This window comes from Pavona decussata, unplaced genomic scaffold, assembly GCF_977016875.1.
Source record: "Pavona decussata unplaced genomic scaffold, jaPavDecu1.1 SCAFFOLD_38, whole genome shotgun sequence".
Lineage (NCBI taxonomy): Eukaryota > Metazoa > Cnidaria > Anthozoa > Scleractinia > Agariciidae > Pavona > Pavona decussata.
Genome location: NW_028145460.1, coordinates 2,025,761 through 2,038,656, shown reverse-complemented (window position 1 = coordinate 2,038,656; position 12,896 = coordinate 2,025,761). Strand labels below are relative to the sequence as shown.

Sequence of the window (12,896 nt, the reverse complement as noted above, 5' to 3'; positions counted from 1 at the left end):
TCATATATGAACCTCAAAGTAACTTCTTTTCTTTTATTCCCCTAAGCCCCGCAGACAAGTACGAATATTAATATATCCAAATTGGTCTGTTGAAAAAGTTCCGGTGAATTCTGTATCCTTTTTTCCCCTTTTGTTATTGTATGTTATCACTAATTGTTATTTTACCTATCTCGCTACTATAGTTCTTTTAATCTTGTAATTTCACATTAGTTGAGGAAGCACGTCCTGCATAAGCCAGTTGCGCTTCCTCGCTCGCCATTTTCCTTTATTCCTTTACGGTTCAGCTGTAAATTACATCTGGTGGCAGACAATAAAAAAAAGAGAGACAGAGACAGAGAGGGAGAGAGACAACGTAAAGAAAACTGGGGATTGCGATGGACACACTGATGCGTCGAGGAGGCCGTTGGTTTGGAAATTTAATCAACTATAGTTTTTGAACTGTCATCTTGTGAATGACCAATTACAGTATGTTTACTTTGTCCAAGGGCTACATTGGTTAAGCAATTAAAAAAAGAGCCAATAGCTTTACTAACCATGTTAGCATGTTGGTTATTTCCCTGACATTGATTCTGTAAATATCGTATTCATCGAGCTTGAGGACATTTAACGTTTTGGGGAATCAAGAGGATCATTTCGACACAAGGTAGGTAATCCGTTTTGGCGTAAGTTGGGAATTGCAGCAACAAGGCTTAATATAAACGACTGCGTGTTATTTCGCCAGGCGTGATCCGTGTCAGCTCCATACCGAGTTATTCACTGGGGGAGCTTGTATTGCAGCCGGGTGAGTACGGAAGACATCATTTTTACTGCCATTACGTTCAGACGTGGGTTTGCAAGACCAATAAGACTTAAAATCACCTCTACGATAGGCTAACGGAAAATAAAAAGAGTTGGAGGAGGAAAACAAGGACTGTCTTAACTTCATCGTCATCATCATCTCCCTCCTCCTGACTGGGGAGTAGAGCCTTAAAATCTTCCGCCATAGTTCTCGGCCTTAACTCACAGTATTATTATATTATTGCCGACTTTGACGATCTGAGTTTTGAAGCGAGAAAAATCGAAAACAAATGTATAGCGGAACCGCGTTAATACGGACACCTTCGGCCCGTGAAACTGTGGTCGTAATAACGGGGTGGTCGAATGTACGAGGTTGTAAAACTAAGGAAATGTAACTGGACTTTCAATTCGATCGGGGCACAAAATGGTCGTACTAACGAGATGGTCGTAAGGTGTAGTTCGTTCATGAAATGCGTCTCCTAAAGGAGAGAAAAAATACGTACCGGATGTATAGCTCAAAAGGACTGCGCTAGTGGCTTCCATGCGCACGTTTATACGTTTCATATTCTAGAAAATCTATTTCCTGAACTTTCCGTTGTACGAGCTTTGAGAGAACGTCGTGACCTTGCACATCATTATGCAAGCTACAGGAATAACACCACGCGCTAATAATATCACACACTTGATTGTTCTTAAGTTGTTGCTGGTTTTTTCACTGATTTTCGTTTTCTTCTTCCCTTGCACACACCTGACCTAGCTGGATCACTACTTGCGGGTTCACAACTGGCGTGCTTCTATCATAAAGTTGTTGTTGATGGTGATGGTGGTGGGGTTGTTCAAATAGCATTCTGACCGGGAAAAATGAGTATATTTACCCTATAAACTAGCTCTGTGGGGGGTTCTCCCTTTTAAATCATCATCGAGCCAACATTTACTGTTCGTGGTTTGGTATTTGGCGACATTGTCTCATAAATTTTGCTACAACTTTGGAGTGAACTTGTAGCTGAGGTGATGGGCATTTTTTTGCATGGGACGTAATCCTTGTTCTTACTTGAAGTATCTTTCCTCTGTTCGCCGCTTTATAACTCCATTGGTACTTCGCTCTTCGAACTCCGTGCAAAACAGAGGAAACATCCAATATTGTTATATACCTAGACTAGGGATACAATTCCGCAGTTGTTGACCTCTCAGTTGCTTGTTTGTTGGAAAGTCTAAATATATAACAAAGCACTTAATGTGTGGTCCCTCGGGAAACTAGTCTGTTTTGTTTTCCCTCGAGTCCTGATATTTTCCTCGACTTCGGCATCTCAGGAAACATCGATCAGGACTCTCGGGAAAACAAACACAACTGTTAAAAACTGGACAATGTAATTCCAAAGATTTGATTGGCCTAGCGTCCATGTTATATGAGCCATTATACAACGCCCGAGAAATAGAGACCTTTAAATTGTCTTCTGGTTGTTCTTGCAAAGCAAAATCAGCAATATCTAGCAATATTTCTTGATTTTTTTTTATAAAGCAATTATTTCACTGTAGTTTGTTGGATATGAGATGATTATACGCGCCTCGTTGTCTACCTATCATCTCATATCCAAGGCGCCCGTGAGATAATTGCTAAAAATTACAGCGTAAGCGGTGAGAAACGTAATGAGGGAATGATAGATATTGTTCAAGGGTGGTAGCTAACAGAAAGTAAAAAAAAAAAAAAAATCCGAAAAATGATCTTAGCGGTGTTTTTCCAGCTAGTTACTTAATGCAGGACTCAAACGTTACTTTTCACTAATATAAAGCAGTACGTCACTGAAATTTTTATTTTTTTCATTTTTTTTCATCAATAGTAAGAGTCATTGCAACTATATTCCACGCCTCAACTCGACTTAAGTATGCTAAAGTTCTTCTTTTCCTTTTTTTCTTCAGAATTCCCTCTTGCCAAGCACGATGAAGACTCTTGGATTTGTGGTTTTTCTGCTTGGAATGTTATCGATAAATTCTGGTAAGTGGAACACCATTCAAAATCAGTTAATTCTCTCCTTAGCCATCTCTAATTAATTAATAAACTGAAAATGTAATAAGTTTTAAAGAAAATAAATTTTAATAAATAAAAACATTAATTACACGGATTTAAATAATTTTTACTGAAATGTTATGCGTTTTCTCAACAGTGATTTCCAAATGTACACTTGATCTTGGCTTGGTGGTGGACAGGACAAAAAGTATCAAAACAGAAAATATCCCCAAACTGAAAGCAGCACTGGAGCATTTGGTGCAAAAGTTTGACGTCTCAACAGGCGGAACTCACATCTCCTTTGAAACATTTGCCGGAAAGGCTAAACTTCACAACGAATTTAAGGACGACGCTTATCACAACCAGGCTGCCGTTTTGAATTTGATAGAAGGCAGTTTTACCCAACTCCGTAAGCCAACGCGCCTTGACAGAGCAATTAAACTAGCGAAGGAGAAAATGTTCACCCAGAAAAGCGGACTAAGACCAGGTGTTGAGAAGGTTTTGGTTCTGTACACAGATGGTAGGTCACATCCGATACATACGGATAGCTTCTTCCTGGACGTTGCAGAGCTGAAGGTAGGGACAGTAACAATGGGGGGAACAGATGTGTTTGTATAAGGACAGATTTACGAGAAAAAATATTACAACTTTTTTTGACAAAATCGCCTATTGGAGGAAACTTTAACAGAGTTTCTGGACCCAACAAATACAGCCTCTAGATCTACGAAAACCCCAGATTATCTGTTTAATCGGTACCAAAGTTTTTAACTTGTGATTTACTGAATTCAGTTTATCTGAGAAAAAGCCCTAAAATTCTTTAAAAGACCAGTTACTCAAGTTGAGCCTATTAAACTTAGACCATGGTTTAAAGGAGAACGGTAACTCTAAAAATCGTGCACTTTTTCCATTCATGGACAAAAGAGAAAGAGTAAACGCTGAGTTGAGTTACTTAACGTTTTTTTGAGCTTCTGAAGTGTATCTGATGCATGCAAAATTTCTCTTCAAAATCCAATTGGACGCCGCCAACTGGAATGGCACTTACTAGCCTAAGAAATTGGGCGCGAATCTCAAACGCAGTTAACGACATTGGTGTATTTGTTTTTGCGTGGTAAAATTTATTTTTCGTTCTGGACTGAAACTGAATCTATTAGGTTGAGCTCCAGTCAGATCCGAAAGAGATAAAGAAAGTGGCGTAGCTTTTCATAATGTACCTGTAAAAGACCAAAATTAGCAAAGGAGTGGCTCGGCACAATCTTCACAGTGACGAGAGGTTCGCGTTGTCAAAGAAACTTTAGAACGTGCAGGTGCGCAGTGGACATAAAGCATTATAACTCTCACCGATTTTGCAATGGAGAGGGTACAGAAGACCACTGCGCTCCAATAGTGGAACCTCGGTATTACAATTTGGAAAAAAGCTTGGCAAAGACAGACTATTGAAACTCTTTGTTTTCTGTGATACATGACAGTAAAATAAGAGTAGCGACAGTTCTAACACACACGCAAGTGTAAGACATAAATAAAAGGCTTGTAAATTTACTATTGTTGAACCGACATACTTTTAATAAACTACGACATAAGGAGTACAAATCGTACCTTCCATCTTGTTTCTTTTAACTCCGTTGTCGCTCGAATCATAAAGTTCAAGCAAAGCCATTTCGTTTGTTGGTTTCGCAATATTCTCTTGTACGGAATGAATTAAAGTCACTTATTCTCCGGCCCGGCTTCGACGGAATCATTATCGCTTTGTGGTCTTGCGGCCAGGCTACTAAGTGACAATTTGAATTTTGAACGACTTTCGTCTGGCTCGGCCGCTCGGATCACTTCAGAACCTTAAAAAAATGGTGAGGAACTCAACTTAGTATTAACCTTTGATTGGTGGATAAAAAAAACTACGCGATTTCCGAAGTGGGTATGTATCTGCTTATCAAAAGAGGTCATTTTAAGTAGATAAACGTGTCCCTTGTCACTCCTATGTGTCTCCTTGACACTCTAACAATTGTCAACGTTCAACTGTCCAGGTTGTAATTGGCCATATTGAAACTGGTTTAAGCCACGGCTTTGTTTCAGTCGTTGTTATTTCAATGGCATATTTTTAAAACACATTGGGAACTCTGAATTAGTGCAAATTCACGACTCATTCATAACGTTCTTTTTTATTGTTGTTGTTTTGTGAAACAAATTTAAGTAAATAGACTAGTGTTATGTACACATTTTAAGCAGCTGCGAAACAAAAGTTCATCTTAAAGGAATGGATTTTGATGAGGGGGGTGGGGCGGGGGCTGCGTGTGTTTTTATTTTAGACGATAGGTGTCCGAATAATAGTCGTTGCCATTGGACCAGACGCCAGAAAAGCAGAGTATCGCCAGGTTTTGGATGACATTGGAGGCGAAAACGTGATCCTTATTGATGATTATGCAGACCTTGATGAACACACTAGTGACATATTGAAGTTGGTTTGTCGTAAGTACCTAAAGGTCCAAATTTTAAAGGTCGTATTTTAGTTTATTGTTTATCGTGAGAGCAGACAAATTATAAAGGATTCTGTGTTGTCTTTTTAGACTTATGACATAAAGCGACCAAAGCGGCTTTTGAAGAACTTGTAGCAGTCAATTAAAGTTGTCCTCAAATGCTCAATTTTGTGTGTTATTAACCTCACTTTTTGCTGTTGAAAATGCGGCAGAAACACCCTCATTTCAGCTTTTGATTGTGGAACTAAAGCCTGGTTGTCATATGCCACCGACATACCTTGTGACGCAGCCTGAGATAATACTGTACCTGGGATGCTGTTCTGGTAAATATCCCAGCTGCATCAGCCGCCGACATCAGAAGATATCTCTGACTTGCCTGCCAAGCTGGCGCGTGTTGAACTTCGCGGGCACTTTGTAAAAGCCTACTTTTGACTACTTATCCGATGTACATAAAATATATGTTTGCGTTTCGCTCCGTTTTACGTGGCAATCATATTCTGTCCCTTCCCAACTGTCCCAAACCAAGGCTTACGGTATTCACTCTTATATATTCCTGGGTTCACATTAATTTTCAGACCTGGTTTTTAAAACCCATATTCGTTTCTGTAAAATCCATTCCCGTTTCCAGACTTTCAGACCAAAACGGTTCAAAAATCATCCCCTTTGACGCCACACATCCCTCATCCCTGGACGAAGGTGTAAAGCAATATTCGTCAATTCATCAAAGGTACGTCTTAGTACCTAGGGCTTCATTGCGATTGAAAGTGAAAAGTCCCCGCCATTATGTCGCAGGTACTCTAGCGGCATATGGGAACCAGTGCTTTACATTGTGAACGTCGGAACACTGGTTGAATCTCTTGAATCTCTTTTTAACCTGCTGACTGGCTTCTAAACGGTAAAGTGTGCTAACGAAAAAAGTAAAACCTGATCAGGGCAAATCCTGAAAGTTCAAATGATTATCATTTCTTTTTCAAATCTTACAGCACCGAATCCTTGTGAAAACTCCCCAGGAATGGATGTAGCATTCCTGTTGGACAGGACTAGGAGTCTGTCTATAGTAGACTTTATGATGGCCAAGGGCTTTCTTGGACAACTGGTTACCGCGTTGAATATCAGTCGAGAAGGTACACACGTTGGGTTAATTCTCTTTGCCAATAAAGGAAAAGTGTTCATCACGTTTGATAACGAGAAGTACTACAACAAAGACGACCTTTATGAGTTTGTTCAAGACTTACCCCACAACCGCTTTATGCCGACACGCATCGACAGAGCCCTACTGGAAGCCAATTACACGCTTTTTGTTCCAGAGGGAGGGGACAGAGAGAGGTTTCCAAACGTTCTTATTATTCTGACAGACGGAAGGACCCATCCTAGCTCACAACCCTTTGCTGAGATTGTTCCCTCTCTGAAGGTTAGTCTTTTCTACGCAGAATCTAAGATTCGCTTGCACATTATGATTTATATAGTAATCGTGACCTTACCGTCAAAATCATATTTAAAGGAAACCTCAGGGCAGTAAATTTGTATGGGGCAGGTAATGCCATGCTAACTTTAATCTACGCAAGCTGATACTCGCATTGTGTCAGCCGGGTCAGTCATTTCACAGGGTAGTAACATCAGGTTAAAATTTGTTGCCTGGTATTAAGAACTTTCTCCAACTGGTAAAAGACTATTCACTGAGCGAAGGCTATATCTAGATGAGATAACATATCAGACCAATATTGAGGGCCTAAACCGCGTAGAACACTTAAGGGGCTCACAACGGCTTCAAACACTTCCCAGCACTTATATTTGTTTCCATATTTTCTGTAGATCATGGCTACCACTTTACATAATACCTAAACATTGGTCTACAAGTATGGCCATTTTTTTGACTGAATAAGTTACCATATCAACAACCAGGAAGCAATTGACTTGTAGCTTACAAGCTGGGCTCTTTTTATAAACGCACGTATGATCCAAGTTTTGCACAGTTAGTAGTCTTGAATTAATAAATAAATAAATAAATAATAAATAAGTCTCAGTGCGAAATTTTATTGGTCACTTTAATTTGCGTGAAAATGATCTACAATTTGTACAATAAGAACCCCTTGTGCCACCTCCTTCTGAACCGTCTCTTTCCCGCTTTACAGGCAAAGCATGTCCACATGGTTGCTGTTGGAATTGGTGACCACGAATACTTTGCAGGACAGCTGGAAGAAATTGCAGGGAACAATGTTCACACTGTTGACAGTTATGACCAGCTGTCAGATCTGTTCAGTACAATTATTGAAGAATCTTGCAGTAAGTGAATCCGTGAAGAACTCTGTCATACTTCAATTTAGAAACGTCTTCCAAAAAGGCCCCCCTCTAATAAACGTCTCTAAATCAAAATAGCCTCCCTATCATCAGAGGCATCTAATTAGGGAAGTCCCCCAATCCAAGATAAGTGCCGGCTGGAGGATTTGGGGGAGGTAACTCCCTATTATGGAGTATACAAGGAGGCCCTGCCCGAGAGGGGTACCTTTTTCAGGACGGAGTTATATCAAGGGTGTGGATTTCATGAGATGAAGTAAAGAAGAGGGTAGGGAAAACGGAAACTACCAAAAGGGAAACTGTTAAGAGGGCCTTTCAAAATATCTCGCACAGACCCTTCGAAAAGAGGTGCACTGTAAGTATGTGAAAGGGACACCATTTTCTATGGAAGGTATTTAAAAGGGTAAGGGTGAGAACCTTGGGGTGGAGCTTTCTCGTATAAAACTTTCTTTAGCGAGGAGGGGGGTAGAGCTACCGGGAGCCCAGTATCCACTTGCTTTTATTCCCCAGAATACACTATTTGTAAGAAATCAGCTAACTAGAAATTATGATCAGGTCACAAGTGTTGAAAACCGTGAGGAGCCACATTTTAAGCCTTCCTTTCAGTTATAATTTGATTAATCGTCATTACCACTCTTTATCAGTGGATCCTACAATAATGGTATCAAGAAAATGCCTTAACTATTTTTCGAGTTAATAGGTTACCATATACAGCAACAATATGAGCTGCATAAATTAACCCTAATTGTAGCTTTCGGTGAGCATAACTAAAACACGAGCTCGGTGAGCGCCATTGAGGATTACTTTAAATTTTGGAAAAGCTAAGGTTGCTCTGAGCCCCTCCCTACAAATTTTGTTTAAACTTTACAAGACGATACATCTTAACATGCTAATTACAAGTAAAACGTCACCTAAATCTATCTACAAGAACATTCCTGTATAACAGCATGTTATTAATTTGTTATCTAGCCGACCCACCAGATATCAACAATATTTTACAATTGATTGACTTTCTGTATGCGGGTTGATCTCCAGGTGTCGACGGAGGCTTTTCTCGCTGGGGATCCTGGGGTAAATGCTCTGTAACTTGCGGTGGTGGAACTGAAACACGATCAAGAACCTGTACCCACCCCCCTCCCCAGGGGCCATACGGAGGAGACTGTGAAGGTCCTTCACTGCAAACGAGGGCTTGTAATGAAAACCCTTGCGTGACTTGACTTGTCCTCAATAAGAGGTTCGTTAACACAAGGTATTTCCTGATTTAATTAGCATACTGAGTTTTAACTGGGTCTCGTTAATAATAATAATAATAATAATAATAATAATAACAATAATAATAATAATAATAATAATAATAATACCTTAGTTTAGGAAGAGAAGATGGCACTTGAGTTTGCAGCAAGAGAGTACCTGCGCCGATTGTCAGTCATCTAGTCATCTGGTCCAGTCCTCTCTCAGACTATAATCGGGTTGTGGCATCTAATCAATTTGCCCTGCCTGTGTTGGGTTGCCTGATGTGGACTCAGCACTGGCCGGTTACAGATTTGAAGACCATAGACAGGGAAGCGCGCAAAAGTATTGTGGAGAACGGCGGGAGACACCCTGGTGGCTCTACGTCCCTGTTGTACCTCCCAAGAGAAAAGGGCGGGAGAGGCTTACGTGCGGTAGAAACGGAGTATAGAGTGACCAAGATCAGAGCACCGGTTAGATTGAATGAGAACAAAGATCCAGCTATGGAAATGGTGAGGGAGCTCGAGGAGAGAGCTGAGTCTCTGGGGCATAGTTCTTTAGTGAAAGATGCTGCAAAGTTTGTGGAGGACCTGGGCGTCAACTTATACCTTAATCACCCAGATCCTGTATGTGCTATGAGCAACGGGGGGATCATTTCATCGTACCGTGTCAAGGAAGTATTGAAAGAAGGTGTGGAGAAGAAGCTTGCAAAGGAAGTACGTGGACTAGAATGGCAGGGAAAGTTGCTTACTGAGAGGAAGTCTGATTTACAGCTGTGCAAGAATGAGTGTTTCAATTGGCTGAATAAATGGAGATCATGCCCCTCGCAGACTATTGCTGGTATATTTGAACTGTACGAGCAACTGTTGCACACAAAGCTATACTCTAGTAAGAAGACACATACGAGTTGTCCCGGGGATATGAAGCGTAGGCTATGTGGTCATGTACAAGAAAGTGTCCCGCACATTCTGGCTCGGTGTTCTGCACTAGTGTACTAGCTCAGAACAAGTATTTGCTCAGACATAACATGGCTTTAAAAGTCCTGTTCTACGAGCTCCTATGTGACCAAGATCTTCTTGAGGAAGTGCTACCGTGGTACTCGCCAGTGATGCGAAAGCCGGTGTACAAAACAGAACAAGTAGAAGCGTAGTGGGATGTACCTGTGTATGTAGATCATCAGGAGGTGCGAGCCAACCGGGTCGATGCGAGGGCTGTGAATCATGAGAGCAAGAAAGTCATGACCATAGAAAAGAGTTGTCCATGGATTAGTTATCGAGAGAAGAAGAGCGAGGAAAAAAATATGAAGTATGGTCCCTTTAGGTGGGAACTGAAGGAGCAATATAAAGGATACAAGTGCACCAGTATAATATTATCATGGATGTGCTAGGCGGCTGGTCGAAAGAGACAGAGATTAGTGGGCGATCACTGGTTGGGCGAAAGACTACTCAAGTCTTAGAGAGAATTCAGAAGGCGGTTTTGTCGGCGACACTGAACATTGCAAGAACTTTCAAAGTAGTAACATGATAATGTTATATTATACCAAGATTGATAGACCAGCCATGAATAGTTATTTGTATGAGTTTTAGACTTTCAGACATCTAAACTATGACTTTTATATATGTAAATATATTTTAAGTTTTAAGTTTCGCTTGGCTCAAAGGTTACGCTATGCACCCTGTGTTGCTTTCTGATACTGTGCATACAGATAGTTTTACTGCGAATAGTGATAATATTAATAACTTTATTAACGTGTTATACTCGACCCTCAAAGGAGTACGCTAATTGGGGACACCTAATCTATAATATTAGTACAATAGTAATAAAACCTTGAGGAAATTACAAGATTTCATTGTTTCATTTAGCCAATTGTTTTAACTGGAAATTTCCAGTTCAGTGGGCCGTATTTAAAGAAATTGGAAAATCCCTTTTTTAAATGAAGATAACTTACTTTTTTTGCCAGAACTTTAGCCCATATTAGTGTTCCTTTATTGGTTTTGATTAGTTTTAGTTTAATTTCCTCGCTTTCCTGAAGTTTTGGGGAATCCAGAAATCCAAGATGGCCGTCACTTGGCAATCATGACGAATTACCATATAACATCATCACGGACCTCAAAGAAAACATATTTGTATTTTTTTCTAGAAAGTTGTAGAAAACATAACAATGTATGGAGTTATTGTCAAAATTAAAGCTTATTAAAAATGTGTGGTTGCCCCTAATTTTGTTTTTGCGTCTCAACAACCCTTGCTAAAATGTGCTTTTCTCGTGAAGTTATAAACCCTATAAAAATATAATCGCAGAATGTACGAGCAGAAGCAAAAGGAGATACCGTTCTATTAATATTATAGTAAAAACACAATTTACATCAACACTACACCAACAACTACTTATTGACTCTGTTAGTTAAGAGGGTGAAACGTAAGTCATTTAACCATTGAATGTTTCCTAATCAAACATGTGATGATTACTTTAAACGCTAAAAGAAAGAACTTACAGTAGAGTGTTGCAATAAAGTGAAGTGTTTGGAGAATTTCCCTACAAAAAAGCGGTTTTCTAGCATAAGTGTGAAGTTAATGCGCCATAACTTCAATATTAACAAGCGTTCTCTCCTCACAGTTCTCCACGCGTTTTTACGGTACTTAGTTTGAAAACAAAAATGAATTTCGTTGAAAATTCAAAACATTTTCTCTTTGAGAATGATGTGTTATTCAGTAATGACACAGGCAAATCTCGGAAAAAGAAATTGGAACCTAAGACCTTCCGATTACTAGTTCGGATGCTCTACCACTGAGCTACAGGAGACCCGTGGGAGCTAAGGCCATTGAGCTAGGTTCATGGGACAAACATCCTGCATACTGCTGGGATTGGAATGTCAATGAGTGGCATATGCGCAATGAAAGGAAACGTGATGTAATATTTTAAGCCTTGTGAACAAGTGGGAATGATGTGTTATTGTGTAATGACACACGCAAACTCGGAAAAAGAAATTCCGAGTGCTCCTTTTTTCTCCTCCTCTTTACTCTTTGGTTATCACTTCTGTTATTGTCATGACCTGAGGAAATGCGAAATCTCCCAAATGAAATAAAATAAAATAAAAACATGGTCGCGTTCAAAATAAAAGGAAAGCGGTCCAAAGTTTAAACCACCATGTGCTGTTCAAGTTGGAAAAAATAATATCAACGATGTTCTTCTGCATCGCTAAGTTGAACATTTTAACAGTTCTCGGTATTTAAAAATCGTTTAAACATGTCTCAGTTGTATCTGTGCATGCACATTGATATATATATATTTTTTTTCATTTATTTTGACAGGCTCTACTGGAGAATTGAAGTGTCATCCCAGTAGTACAAGTACTGTTAGTACAAGTTGAAGTACAAAGCAAATAACGACAAGAGGGCTCGATGTGATTTGGGGTTTAAATGCTTACCAAAGTACTCATAACTTGGTAAAACGTTTAAATGAATTTTGGTAACTTTCATAAGCTTTCGTACGTTTCCTAGCTCTTATACTAACCTGTGGGATCAAACATGAATAAAAATCATTGGGAAAATGCTTAGCTTTTGTCTGTGTCTCATTATTTGGAACAACGTGGCCTTGCCCCGGAACGTGGTCCTGATTCGTAGAAAACCGAGTAGCGCTAACCCTGGTTTAAAGGAGGTTTCACTGCTTTGTGGTCAAAAATGCTGAAGCATTTGAAGGTATCCTTTCTTTCATATCAAATTGCCTTTAGAGCATCGAGGCGAGAAAAGTAAGCGATTTCTCCTGGGAAGAAGATGCTATCGCGAGTTTTGTGGCGCGATTTCTTCAAACTGATCCACAAGAAGAACTTGAAAAAGTTCAATTTTTTTCAAGCTGCAATCCACTTCAATTAATTGGCTATCCGCAGCCAAAGGTAATTAGCACTAGTTTCTGTGTTCTAGTTTCCATCGAGACAAATATATTTTTTTGGCTATTCGAAGTAACACTAGTTACAATTGTAAAATAACGTCAGTAAAGTGCGCGCTCTGATTGGTTGATGCCCGTAAATGATGCACAGGAAAATTGTTGGAAAATCATTTTAAATCCCTTAGATATTACCATTTAAATCTTTTCCACTCCATCAAGTTTATAGCCGACCAATTTT

The 12,896-nt window shown here is 39.7% G+C and overlaps 1 protein-coding gene and 1 pseudogene across 1 annotated transcript; both read left to right on the top strand.

Moving 5' to 3' along the window:
• The first annotated feature begins 719 nt into the window (after window positions 1–719).
• LOC146483557 (matrilin-1-like) lies at window positions 720–12,266 on the top strand. Its single transcript, XM_085105732.1, has 8 exons — window positions 720–781; window positions 2,695–2,770; window positions 2,940–3,358; window positions 5,083–5,242; window positions 6,234–6,661; window positions 7,383–7,533; window positions 8,581–8,779; window positions 12,085–12,266. The coding sequence occupies exons 2-7, from the start codon at window positions 2,716–2,718 to the stop codon at window positions 8,760–8,762; spliced, it is 1,395 nt and encodes a 464-aa protein (XP_084961858.1). The 5' UTR covers window positions 720–781; window positions 2,695–2,715; the 3' UTR covers window positions 8,763–8,779; window positions 12,085–12,266.
• Window positions 8,913–10,403, top strand: LOC146483558 (uncharacterized; annotated as a pseudogene).
• Window positions 12,267–12,896: the final 630 nt, after the last annotated feature.

Coding starts and splice junctions, on each gene's coding strand:
- LOC146483557 (XM_085105732.1), top strand. CDS start 2,716: ATGAAGACTCTTGGATTTGTGGTTTTTCTGCTTGGAATGTTATCGATA. Junction 5,243..6,233: donor CATATTGAAGTTGGTTTGTC/GTAAGTACCTAA, acceptor CAAATCTTACAG/CACCGAATCCTTGTGAAAAC. Junction 6,662..7,382: donor AGATTGTTCCCTCTCTGAAG/GTTAGTCTTTTC, acceptor CCCGCTTTACAG/GCAAAGCATGTCCACATGGT.